The 13609-nt window shown below is 44.2% G+C and overlaps 1 protein-coding gene across 6 annotated transcripts in view; it reads right to left on the reverse strand.

The window, feature by feature from the left end:
• Positions 1–1563: 1563 nt before the first annotated feature.
• Positions 1564–13609, reverse strand: part of SLC45A2 (solute carrier family 45 member 2) — a 33330-nt gene continuing 21284 nt past the window's right edge. For 2 of the 6 annotated variants that reach the window (XM_019930175.3, XM_004324430.4), the window contains exons 4-7: positions 9562–9705; positions 8765–8888; positions 4227–4441; positions 1564–1829 (exon numbers count right to left, since the gene is read on the reverse strand). In XM_019930175.3, coding sequence (XP_019785734.3) covers positions 1605–1829; positions 4227–4441; positions 8765–8888; positions 9562–9705 — 708 coding nt within the window. In that variant the 3' untranslated portion in view covers positions 1564–1604. The remainder of the gene's footprint in view (positions 1830–4226; positions 4442–8764; positions 8889–9561; positions 9706–13609) is intronic. The other 4 variants (XM_073802044.1, XM_073802046.1, XM_073802045.1 and 1 more) reach the window with 4 other exon arrangements.

The raw sequence follows: 13609 nt of genomic DNA on the forward strand, positions 1-13609 counted from the left end.
CAGAGCACGGTTCCTCTTCTCGGAACCCCTACCCCCAAATGAGCTGACCCTGCAGGGGCCTGGCCACTCTACCACACCATCCATCCTGCTACACAGGAGAAAAACCAGAGAACAGCCCAAATCCCCACGTTCCTGTTCTCAGAGCAGCTCGTTTCCTTTCTCCAAATTCCCTTCGAACATGGGAGGTTTTGATAAGCTAGAAATTCACCTGAGGCAACGACTACACTATCAGACTCTAAGATGAGGCAGGAGGAAGAACCACAAACATTTTTTTAACTTGTAAACACTTGGGGGCAAATCATTCCGCACCACTCAGGCACATCCGGTGTTATTCAGACAAACACTCATGAAAGGCTGGGGATGGAAGGATCGCGGTCTGGGAGAGCAGGACGTGAGCCTTCAAAAATAGTGACAATGGCTGTCATTTTTCTAGTGCAGACCAACTGTCAGCCCAAGTGCTGCTCTTACCGGAAACAGCAGAGCCGGGGCGCCTGGGGTCGAGGCCCAGCTCTGCCACTTAGGAGTTGTGTAGCTTCAGACGAGTTCTGTAATGCCTCTCTGCCTCAGTTTCCTCATCTGTAAAATGCAGATCAGTAACAGCAGCCTCTCTCAAGATTGCTGTGTTAACACAGGTTAAACGCTGAGAACGGTGGTAAGCACTCCGTAAGTGTTAACGTTATTACAAATGGTCGCAACTCTCTGGGGTAGGAATTATTACCCCAAATGTGCAGATGAACGAGTGTGGCTTGGGTGGGTCTGTAGTTTGCTGGGGAGCAGCAAAGCCAGGATCCCAAACCAGCCCGGCTCTAAAGCTCATGGTCTCTCTATTAAACCATGCTGACCTCTGGCTGAGAAAACGGCTTCACTTGGAGAAGAGAAATGGAAGGCAGTTCTTTGAAAGGCTTCCATAGAGACTCCAGTGGCTGGAACAAAAGTGCAGACTGGAGAGAAAGATTTTTACTGTGTCAATAAGATGAGCTCTTTCAAAAGTAGCAAATCCTCCAGCATGAGATGTTCAAGCAGACTTGTCAGGGATATTATAAATTAGCACCAATTATGAACGAGTTAAATATGAATTAAAGATGACTGAATTAATATCTTTAAATAAATCATTGGCAATATTTTGAGTTACAGTGAATTTGACGAAAAATATTATTCCCCCCCGCCAACTATACATGGACAGCAGGTTTTAAAAAAAAATCACATCACAGCATAAATCCCAGCATCACAGGGACGTGCTAGTCTGCTTCTCAGGTTTCGTCAAGGCCTGAAATGCCCTGTGGAAAACAGACCCTGCCTCTCCATTCCGCTGCACTGAGACGGAGGAAGAAAGGCCCGGGGAGGTGCCGTCACCCACACTTGCCCTTTGCCCCCAGTGAATGGAGGCATAGCCCAGTCTCTCCTAAGACAAATGATGCCTGAAATAGGGAAACGGATGTGCAGAGGGCTGGCTGAGAGTGAGGAGTGGGCAGATCACCGCAGTTGAAGTCGTAACACGCGGCATCCCATGGGCAGATACGAACAGTGCAGAGCTAAAGAAAAGATCGATCTCCTGCCGTGTGCTCCACTGTGTCTGGGATTAGGAACGATGTCTCTTTATTGACCTAATCCATATATCTAACAAAGAGAGCCACAAAACAACAGCCAATCAGTGACACCGCAGAGGCTGTGATCACCACGACGATGACGCTCCCAGCCATGTTGACCAGAAGGCCCAGGCCACCTCCAACCAGGATCTGAGCCAGCTGCACCATGCAGGTGAGGGCGGCGCAGTCCACGCCCTGCCCTCTCACGCTGCCGTCCGGGCCCCCGCACCGGGCCTGCTGCCTCTGCAAGGGAAGCACAGGAACAGCGTTTGATCTGCACCAACTGTCCTTCAGGGCAGAAGGCAGCAAGCAAACTTCTTCTCTAAAAAGCCAGGTAATAAATACTTGCAGCTTGTGGGTCGTTGATCTCAGCTGCAACTATACCACTCTGCTGTTGCAGCGCAAAAGCAGCCGCAGAACGTAAACCAGGTGGCCTTCCAACAGAATTCTATGACACGGGTATTTGACTTTCATGTAAGTTTCCCCTGTCACAAATATTATCCTTCCACTGATGTTTTAAAAATCATTTTAAAATTGTCAGAGAATTCCTAGAATTCCTGTCGTGTCTGTACACGACAGACTGTACAGAAAAGCAGGTGTCAGACCACGTTCGGCCAAGAAGACACTTTATCAACTCCTGATTCAAGCTCCACCCCCCGGCCTGCACCTTTCTTCCCCACCTGCCACGAAGTCTTAAATTCCACCGTTCACACCTATGGGAGTTAAATGGTTAAGAACGCAAAATTATCTCTTCAATAAATCAATAAGTCGATAAATACAATGCGGTAGAAGCTCAATAAGTCTCCCATTCCTCCTCTTCCCTAGTGGTTACGGTTCAAACATTTTCAGAAGGATGTTGAATCACAGATATGTGTAGGGGGAGCAACATAAAAAGCAATTCCACCTTTCAAAATACGGTTGCTTTTTGCTTAGTAGATTCATATTTGATTAGTTTGATATTTGGTCGGAATTGGTTGATAACATTGCCATTTATTGGGTATCATATATGTGCTAGGCCTTGTGCAAGGCTCTTTCACATACCTTCCTTCATTTCACTCTTACCACCTCCCTCGATGCACATATCATAATCATTAGCCCCGTGATAACAATAATACTACTACCTACCATTTTCTGAGTCTTTGCCAGGTGCCAGGTAGGCATTATGCTAAGCGGATTACCTACACTATCTGGTTTCATTTAATTTTCCGACAACTCTCTAAGGTGGGTGTATCATTCCCACTTCATTGATTAGAAAACTAAGGCTCTGAGAGTTTGAATGATAATTCCTTAAATGAGAAAAAATCATTGTGCAGGAAAACGCACATTATCCTTTGAATAAGAAAGGGAAAATAAGAAAATGGATCCATAATCACTGGATTTTCATTAAAAGATACTGGAAAAATAGACAAAGACCTGATGGGAGTGGTTACATGTAGGAGCCCAGGGTGGGGAGGCGAGGGAGGGGATGCACACGTACATGTATATCACTGTGGCTGTTGAACGACGTGATTGTATTATCCCATCTAAACATGAACTCATTTTGAGTGATATTTAATAAATAAATGAGTAAGATCCCCAGTGTCACATAGCTGTCAGAGGGGGGCGGGGCAGGATTTGAATCCAGGGTTCTCTGAGTCCAAAGCCTCTGTCTTTTGGGCCTAGTACCATCCAACTCCCTCGTGGAGGGATAGTTCTTTATGATAGCTGTCTCTTTAGCAGCAAAGCACCTGCCATGCATTGAAACATTAGTGACCATGTCTGCCAGGGAAGAGGACAGCTACAACTCTTGTTTAAAAGGTTTTAACACCCGGTGCAACTCTCTCCTGCTGTGTTTACCAGATCAAATGATGAAAAAGAAGGCCAGCGTTGCGGTCACATGGACGCGTGTTCAGCGTTTTTGCAGTTTCCTACTGTGATGGATTAAGCTACTAGCCATCTCTTTAACTTTTACAGTTAAAGAAATGTAAGCCTATTTTCAGGGGGAAAAGTTGCATATCTGGATAAGAAAACGTGGTAATCTTAGAGCAGAAATACCAAACCTAGTGCTTTTTTAGGGCAGCATAGGGTCTTGCCCTCTGGCTTGAGCTCCTAGATGGAGATGGGGTGGGCCTCCCTTGAGGCAGCTGGTGAGATGACCACCTGCGACCAGCTTTCCTCCCTGCACACAGGGCATGACTTACCAAAACCCGGACTTCCAAGGAAAACGTCACTCAACCAGTAACTCCCGGAAATTGCACCAGGCACCTCTGCAGTGGTTGAGGGCCTGGGCCCTCGTTGTGGCACCCAGAAACACTGCAGGTATGCTGGACATGTCATGAGCCCAGAGTTCCCCTTGCTTTGTCTCTGTGTGACTGTGGGCTGGTTTCTCAGCATTACCAACCTCACCTTTCCTAATCTGACTAATGGGAGTAATGGTACCTGCCCGACTGCTCCCAGGTGCACAGGGCTTCAGAGTAAGGAGGGGGTGGGCTGGAAAAGTGGTCAGGCCTTGGCTAGACCATAATTACATCTGGCTGGACATCTTAGTGCTGCTGTTTCAAGAAGCCCTGTTCTCCAGCTCTGCTCTACATTTTCCTAGCAAGCTCCCCCAGCCTCCAGGTGAGTCCGGACGTCACTCGGTGCAGAGGTTCAACAACACACCTGCTCTTCCTGCTGCTCACGGTGGTATGCGGTGAGGAGGTTAAAAGGCACGGTGTACAGGGTGCTGGACATCACGCCAAACAAGGTGCACATGACCAGGCTGGAGTAGACATTCGGGAAGAGCCCGATGACGCCCGTCCCCAGGCCAAACAGCAAATACCCCATGAAGTAAAGACCCTTTAATCCGATGTAGGGAACCAAAGCTTTCTGAAAGTCTGTGTGTGGGGAGAAGAGAGGGAGAAATTACAGCTGGCAGTGCCTCACATCATCTCATAATTTCAGACAACCTTTCCTTTTGAAGATTCACTTTTTTTAGCCTTCCTTTAACACTGAGTCAGGAACAGAAGAACCTCCTTATCTGTGCTTGAAAACAGCTGGCTTTTGGAATAAGTTTTGAATCCTTTGTGTAAAGAAAAGCTGGAGATTGCCTTGCTGGGTTGATTTTCTTTTCTGCAGGGAAGGACCAGGCACTGTGTACTGGGGAGCTGAATAGCAACGGGATGCAAAAGAGGCGATTGAAAAGCCCGCCTTGGTTATGGGACCCTGGGGCAGCAAGCCATGGAAGAAAAGCGGGTATCTTTCCGATTCACAGAGATCTAGCCTAACAAGACCAAAATGACAATCCAGGTCTCTATTAGCCCCACAGCCCAAAGTCAGGTTGGAGGAAATTAACACAACCAGATTGCACAGAATGATCCAACTCATTCAGTTTCTTTGCCCCACCTAAATGTCATCTGCACAACCTGAGAAGGAAGTAAAGAACATACATCACCTGTAGATGCTCTCCCTGCCTTGCCAGCCCTTCCCAGGCTGGTCAGGGGGTCCTCCCCCTCGCTGGTGCCTTCACCCTCTATGGGCAAGTTCCACAACTTCTCAAAACCTCAGCTTCCTCATCAGAAAATGGAACTAACAAAACCCTTCTTGGTGGTTGTTATCAGGATCAAATGAAGTAAAATGTCTAGGAAATCACCCAGCCCGGTGCCAAGCACACAGAAGACACCCAGTTAATGGTGGCTATCATTACTTCAATAAATACAGAGCTTGCTGAATATGGTTGACTCTTAACTGGGGTCCCCTCCCAGCAGGTAAACTTGGCTTGCTCATAAAGAACTCATGGTAGAGCTCATTTTTTAAAATTGGAAATACAGCTTTAAAACATTTTACTATGTTTTCCACCACAGTAGGGAAAAATCCCTAAAAAAAACCTTTATCTTCCTCTTTTAATTGGTTATTATTTTTTTACTTTTTATTTTATATTGGAGTATAGTTGATTAACAATGTTGTGATAGTTTCAGGTGTACAGCATAGTGATTCAGTTATACATATATATGTATCCATTCTTTCTCAAATTATTTTCCCATTTAGGTTGTTACATAATACATGTCAATCCCAAACTCCCTAACTATCTCTCCCCCCTCCCCCTTCCCCCCCGGCAACCATAAGTTCTTTCTCTAAGTCTGTGAGTCTGTTTCCCTTTTGTAAATAAGTTCATTTGTATCATTTTTTTTTAGATTCCACATATAAGTGATATCATACGATATTTCTCTTTGTCTGACTTACTTCACTCAGTATGACAATCTCTAGGTACACCCATGTTGCTGCAAATGGCTTTTAATCCGTACTTTCCTTGTCTTTCCTCTGCCCCATTCTACTGGAACACATGGACCCAGGGGATACACAAATGATAGATACTAGAAATGTGCCTATTCAAGAGTGAAATTTTCCATATCTGTTCAAATAATTATTGGATTTACATTGCATAGACAAGAAACCTAATATTTATTACATTTGTATCAATTATGGAATTCTGAAAATGTTAAATGGGCAACAGTGCTTCCTCTGTTAAATTCATGCCATGCTTGGAGGGCTGTTGCCAAGGTTGAGAATAAAAGCAGTATAAATTTAGGTCAGTTTCTGTTTGCTTAATGATTACATTTATGCGGAAAACGTCATCTAAGTTGTCTCAGTACCTAAAAGATAACCATCAGTATTCATTAGGGAAATGCTCTCACTACGTGTACAGGCCAGCCAGGAAGGAGGCAAAAGAAGATAAAGAGATATTTGGAAACATAACTAACTTCACTACGAAGATGGAAAGTCTAGCAAAGAATGCTTTATTCATAAAGAGAAAGCAGTAAGTTTAAGGGCCAAGTTGACTTGTCCTCTGCTGGGTCTGACGCCAACTCATACTGTGCCTCTCCTTAGGATTGTACGGAAATGACTGATTTAAGCCCCAGCTATGGATAGTAGTGTATGATATGAACAATTGGCTGTATTTCAGTACTCGGCGTGGCTATACCCATTGACCTAAGTGTGCCTGCTGTGCAAAGGAGCTTAAAAACAAGTCCGAAAAAAAAAAAAAAAGTCCGTTATCACCATTCCCCATGCCCCGCCCAGCAGCCAGATAGCCCTGCTAAGCTCTGTCTGGATAGAAATTCTGGGTCTGTGCCTGATGTTATGTGATGAGTCCAGAACACAGGGTTATCTGGTGTGCTCTGGAATTGAGGGAAATGATTGATTCTGCCCAGAGTGGGTTGGAGTGCAGAGGGAAAGACTTGAAAGATTGCACAGAGAGGGACATATTGGAGTTGGGTCTGGGTGGGGAGGTAGAAACAGCAGTTCGGGTGGAAGAAACCAAAAGCAAATACATAGAGGTGAGAACGTCCGTGCAGTGGGTCACTGGAGGAGTTCCTGCGTGGGAGTGACAAAGGTCCAAGTGTGAGCCCGGCCAAACTGTGAATCCCGGAGTGCCCAGATCAGGACTTTTACTCTATCTTATGGGCACGAGAGCCCCTGAAGATCCTTGGGTAGGGCTGGTTGGTATTTTATAAAGAAAATTTTAGTTCTAATTCACAGTGATAGGGATCCCATAGATTTATGCATTAATATAACTTTGGAAAATTATTCATATAGTAGGTATTCTTTATACACAGGGATTTTAACTGGAAAAGCTCTAAAAAATAACATGCTTTTGATTTTCAAATGCCATGAAATTCATACAGGAACTCAGACTAGACTAATGGAAGGGTCCCTAGAAGGGAATTTTTTGAGGAAAACAAGTTAAACTTGACACAAAATTCAAATACTAATGACTTTTAGAAAAATGTTTTCCTCTTACAAGAATGAGAATAGTGGTAAATATTCCCCCCACCTCTTGAAAGCACAAAGGGATTGAGATGGATAATTTATTAAATCCTTTCAGTCTAACACTCCCTGATTCTAGGTAGTTGAAATCGTCCTCCTGGAGTTTTCTTTTCTTTTCTTTCCTGTTAGTATATGTGCTGCCGAAGCAAGCAGCCTGGAGTTTCCTTAATTCGTTCACTCTAAGGGGGAAAAATGGGTTTGCTGAGGAAACGTAAGCTTTAAGCCACCACTACTTGGTTACCATACATTTGAAAGTAATGAATTTTATGGTTTTATGATGATTGGACTCATGAATATGCTTATATTAGGTCCCCTTTTCCCAACTGTGCTATACTTTGAAGAGATTTTTCTTGATCTCGAAGCAGGTTTCCCACTGTGCTATGGCTTAGCAAAGGGCTAAATGCCAGACTAGGGGTCATCATATATATTCAGCCTCCATCCCCACAAGAAGCACGGTTCAGTGACAGAATGATGCCCTGAGAATGGTAACAGGGATTGTCCCCAACGCCTCCCCCCCAACCTCGGCCATACCCTGCTGTCCCCTGGGCCTGTCCAAAGCCTGGAGCTCTGCCCTGGGGACCAGCTATTCTCCCCACAATGCCGGAGAAGCTCTCAGATTTCCACTCCAAATGCGGGACCTGCATACGTTTTATAGGCCAGAGTTTTTACTTAATTCAATGTGTACAGCCCTTGGAGACTTCCAAATTAGCCAGCACAAAACAAGCCTGTGTGATGCCCTAGAGTTGGAGTACATCCGTTTGGACTTATTTAAAACCAATCCCAGAATTCCCTTTGTTTACAGTGTCCTCACAGGTAATCTTAGCCAAGGGCGGTTAACAGACTCCAGACCCCATGGAAAGCTGGTGTCTGAGAAGGTAAGCTGTTGTTCTCAATCCGGAAGAGTGGCCCTGTTACATACCCGCCCATCTGAGCTGAAGTTATTTTATATGTTCATTTTGTCACCTAGCATATTAACCATCCCTCATTTTCTGTCAAGACTGATAAGCACATCTATGAAACGCTACCAGTGCCCTTATTCCAGCAGAACACAGACCCAGCGTTAATCAGTAATCTTGGCTGTGACTACCCCCCATCGATCCAATACTTCACCATATTGTTTACAAGATTTCCTGTTACTTTCCAACGTATTTTGATTAGGATCCCACCGACTGCAAGCACAAAGTAATCACTGAGGAAAATGATACCCAGAATTCACTAGGGAAAAGGCTACTTGATGCGGTCCTTTCTAAGGAAATAGTTTTTCCTGACCTCCATATATATTTATCAAGAATCTGGCATCTTAGAGAGCAAACAAATAAATATAGAAATACAGATGTATAAAATCCAAGATTCCGCCAACCCGTAGAAGACATCCTTAGGAGGAGGAGACTCACAAGAATAAAGTGAGGAAAACACAGAGTTGATGCACAAACCCCAACATCCAACCTCGACCCCTCTTTGGTAGATGAGGAACTCTGTGGAGTTGTGTGCGCTGTAGGGGTCCCCGTGGTACACGATCTGCAAGAGAGATGTGGGGCCATTGAGTTACCAGTGCAGGGTGGTAAGGACCCCTTCTCACACGTTCTGCTTCTTCACCCCCTCCTGGGGCTCAGACCTCATTCTCCCATGAGCACGTCACCCTTTCATCCTTTCACACCTCCATTCAAGGACCCTCAGGAGGTCTTAACGCATAAAGTCTAAACAACATCCCCCTGGATTTTTAACACCCCTCCTTCTGCCTAACAGCTGGCTCTACCCGCCATAGGCAACCCGGCCACCCATATTCTGGTACAACCAACAGGCTTCTGACTCATCTCTACACATGCCATTCCTACGCCTGCCTAGAATGTTTTCTCCTTCACCCCTCCCTCTCCAACTCCTTCTCACCTTTCAAGATCCAAATCACACTGCACCTCCTTTATTAAGCCTGCTGTGACCGCTACAGTTCACCTTGACTTTTCTTCCTTATTTGTTGTATTTGATCAAGTACTGGTCCCATCGCATAGTGTCCTCTAGTTGTGTAGGGTGTAGTAACTTCCCTCTGGAATCTGTCTGTAAGCCAGCTCCTTGAAGGTACTCTTTCCTACACTCTTACTCTGCCCATCTTAGAGGCTGGCTCAGAAGCTCCACAGGTGCTGATGGAGGGACAGGTGTGTGAGATAATGAGCGTGTGCACAGACATGCCCCTTACCCGGCCCATGAAGTCTGTGAAGAAGAGCATGTTGGACAGGAAGGCGGTCCATCCGATGAGGTGGCTGATGCAAAGGCAGCGGTAGTGGGGAGGCATGCTCAACAGCACCCTCAGCAGTGACTTCACGGTCACTGCCCTCCGAGTCTGGAATAAAACAGCAAACAGGTGTGACGTTCAGTGTAGACACACAGCCAGCTGTGGGAGCAAAGCATACAGCCATGTTACATATCTGTCAGTAGACTAGCACACGAGGTCGCACTTCCTGGGCATGGTGCCAAGGTTTCCATTGAGTGTTCTCATAAGAGGTGTTCTGTTAAGTACGTGCAGATACTTAGCCGTTTCAGGTCAGGAACAGGGCTTTGGGGATATGAGGGTGAAGGGACTGGAAATAAAGCTTGCTTTGAGCCAAGATGTAAGGCATATCTAGCTTCCTATCTTTGAACAACAGAACCACTGCTGAGGATGAAGCGCATAGATCTAAGCCAGCCCCTAGATGGTTATAATTCTTAGATTTCTTGACTTTTTTTTTTTTGGCTGCGTTGGGTCTTTGTTGCTGTGCGTGGGCTTTCTCTAGTTGCAGCGAGAGGGGGCTACTCTTCGTTGAGGTGCACAGGCTTCTCATTGCGGTGGCTTCTCTTGTTGCGGAGCACGGGCTCTAGGCGCGCAGGCTTCAGTAGTTGTGGCTCATGGGCTCTAGAGCGCAGGCTCAGTAGTTGTGGCGCACGGGCTTAGTTGCTCTGTGGCATGTGGGATCCTCCCAGACCAGGGATCGAACCCATGTCCCCTGCACTGGCAGGCAGATTCTCAACCACTGCGCCACCAGGGAAGCCTCTTTCTTGACTCTTAAAATGTAGTAGTCTGAATTCCAAGATGGCCTCTATGATCTCCATCCTCATGATTCTGTTCCATTACACGGCAAAAGGATTTTGCAGATATAACTAAGGTTACTAATCAGTTGGCTTTGAGTTAATTAATAGGGAGATTACCTGGGTGACCCTTATCAAGTCACATCAGCCCTTTAAAAAACATAGAGTTTTCTCTATATTTCTCCCAGTTGGCTGGGAGCAGAAGGGGAAGCCAGAAAGTCTCAAAGCTCAAGAATTGCTGGCTTTGAAGGTGAAGGGGGCCACATGGAAAGGACCTGGGTGTGGCTTCTAGGAAATGAGAGTGATCCCTGGCCATCATCAGTTAACAAGAAAACAAGGACATCTGCAACCACAAGCAGCTGGATTCTACCTGCATGAGCTTGAAGCTGATTCTTCCCCATTGGAGCCTCCAGATGAGAAGGCAGCTTCACCAACACCTTGATTTCTGCCTTTTGAGACCCTGAGCAGAGAATGCAGCTGAGCCCACCCAGACTTCTGACCTACAGAACTGTGAGATAATAAATGGGTACGGTTTTAAGCTGCTAAATTTGTGGTAGTTTGTTATGTAGCAACAGAAAACTACCACATAGAGCCAATCAGCTCCCTGCTCTGGGCCAGGTACCTCCTCCTAGTTTATTTCTCTGGATCCTGCCATCAGCCAACAGGTGTAGACGAGCCCTATGTCAAGTCAGAAGTGAGAACATTGTAGAACACACACACACACACACACACACACACACACACACAATGACTACATATGCCCACAGTTCTTTAATCTAGACTTAAATTACCTTAAAACCAGAGGCTATAATTTATTGGTATCAGTAGCCTTGAGAGAATGAAAACTTTTGAACTATTGACACAACTGTTTTGAAATACAAAAAAAGGAAAGAGCCTTTAATAGCTTGTCATATGAGAGAAGAAAGAAACCTCAGGAATATGAAGCGATCACCTGCCCTGAAGACCCTGAGACAATAAACATTAACCATGATGGGGTAATGGGTCTTTCTCGTCAGATTTTTATTTATTCTGAGTCTTGACATAATGATATTGGGTCCTGGCTCGTTTATTTATAAGACAGTCTCCTGAGATTTTCTCTTTTAACTATAATAGCAAATTGTTTCATAGCTCTTAACCTTATATGATAATGCTTTTTATTCTTTGATGCAGAAAATTATATTTACTCATTGTAGGTTCGTTGTACAAGTTGATTTTTTTAATTCATCAGTTTTGTAGTATTTATGACTATGCCTCAACTGATTTTTTTATACTTAATCAGTATTAAAAAGTATAGACATTACCTTGGAGTTACGAAAAATAAACATTTTCTGCATGTAGAATATGGTATTTGTCAAAATAAATGGTGACCATAACAGAAATCCAATGAAGAACTATTACCTTTTTCCTTGACCACAGGAAGAAGCAATTAAAGGTATAGACTGGGAAACAACAGCCTGATTTTCACACCTCAAAGTGATTTATCTTCACTTTCTTTCCAAAAATTCAAAATTTTAAAAAGTGAATCTGACCAGCAAGTATTCAGTCTCATTCCAAACATTAATTTATGCTTCTGCCTTATACATAATTTTCAGCCTGCTTTCATTGTTAACCTAATTTTTTTTCTTCCAAAAATAAATATGAGCTTCAAAATTGTGCCTAGTCTTTTTGTAAAAGCTGTGAATGTAAATACTTAAAGTCCCTTTGGGTATTTTAACTCAGAATGAAAATGCAGCTGGCTTCTTATTCACTGACGCGTCAATTCCCTTTGTGAAGCCCTTGCAATGACTCTGAGCCGCTGGGAAATGTTTTACTGCATACGTTATGCACCTTTGTCAACTGGACATTGGGTGGTGATGGATTTATAAGTGAAAAAGGCACAGAGCCATCAGGGGGAGAGAGAACTGTACAAAAGTGCCACCAGAAGGAGACTAAATATTGAAGGGAGTAACTGATGGCATGGAGGAACTAGAGATGGATTTTATGGTATCCAGCTCGAACAATAAATGAAATAACTCAGGCCTCTTGCCATTAAAAAAAAAATCCCAGTTCTCAAATTGCACAGCCACCCTCGTTTTGGAAAGTAATGACTTTGACAAACAAGATGGCCAGGGCCTTGGCCCTGACACCTCGGAGACACCCATTGCTCAGCTGGAAGCTCCCAAGATGCACTTCTGGAATAGAGGTGTCAGATGCTTGGCTTTGAGCCTAAGATATGTTTCTCTTTTTTTTTTTTTTCTTATGTTGTTTTGCTTTTATTTTTTAAGTCACATAATAGAACCATTCAGAGCCTACAGTGTTGTGCGTGTGGCACATACTAATACAAGTTAATTACATTTGATGCAAGTCTTAATGGTGTGGAGGGTTTTATGCCTTTCAAAAGACTTCTACTCACTTGATTTCATTTGATCATCACAACAGCCTCGGGGTAGAATAAGACAGCCTCTGCTGGGTGACCCTTTGAGGGCAAGTCATAACCTATCAATAGGGCAAAGAGGCAGGCATAATCTATAATAGCTACTTAATCTTTAGTAAACCCTGCCTTGTTTTGTTCCTTAAACCCTGACATTATTTTTCTTTATTTTCAAAGTAATACTTGTCTATTATAGAAATGTTGAATAGACTGAAGGGTTTAGAAAAGAAAATGAAAACCACCTGTTAGCCCATCACCCAGCGACAATAACTTCAATTAACATTTTGGGTATATATCCTTTCTATTTTTTCTCTGGATCTGCGTAGCTTTTCCCACAGTGGAGATCATTTTGTATATGTATGTGTGTTTTATCTGATATATTATGTCTTAAATAAATCTTCAAAAACACACAGATCCTTTAATGATCGAATGGGTTCCATCGTATGGCTCTTCCATGATTCCCGTGCTGCCTTGCAGAACTGCACAGCGAGGGGCTCCATCCTAACTGAGATCAGCAGGGAGTGTGAGCGTTCTCCTCCAGGTAGCCTGGAGCCGCAAAGGTTTAAGCAGGTCTCCGGAAACCTATATTCTCATCTTTTCTCTATTTACTGTGTGATCAAGATAAAATGAAGGCTTCATCCCAATAACCTCTTAGCTCCTCCAGTTCCCTACCCAGGGATGCTGCTATCTGGAATACAAATTTATAATCCTAATCTAAGAAGTGAAGATACTTCTTGTGTCCTGAGGATGATTCAAGCCTTCTCTTACGGCC

This window comes from Tursiops truncatus, chromosome 3 (assembly GCF_011762595.2).
Source record: "Tursiops truncatus isolate mTurTru1 chromosome 3, mTurTru1.mat.Y, whole genome shotgun sequence".
Lineage (NCBI taxonomy): Eukaryota > Metazoa > Chordata > Mammalia > Artiodactyla > Delphinidae > Tursiops > Tursiops truncatus.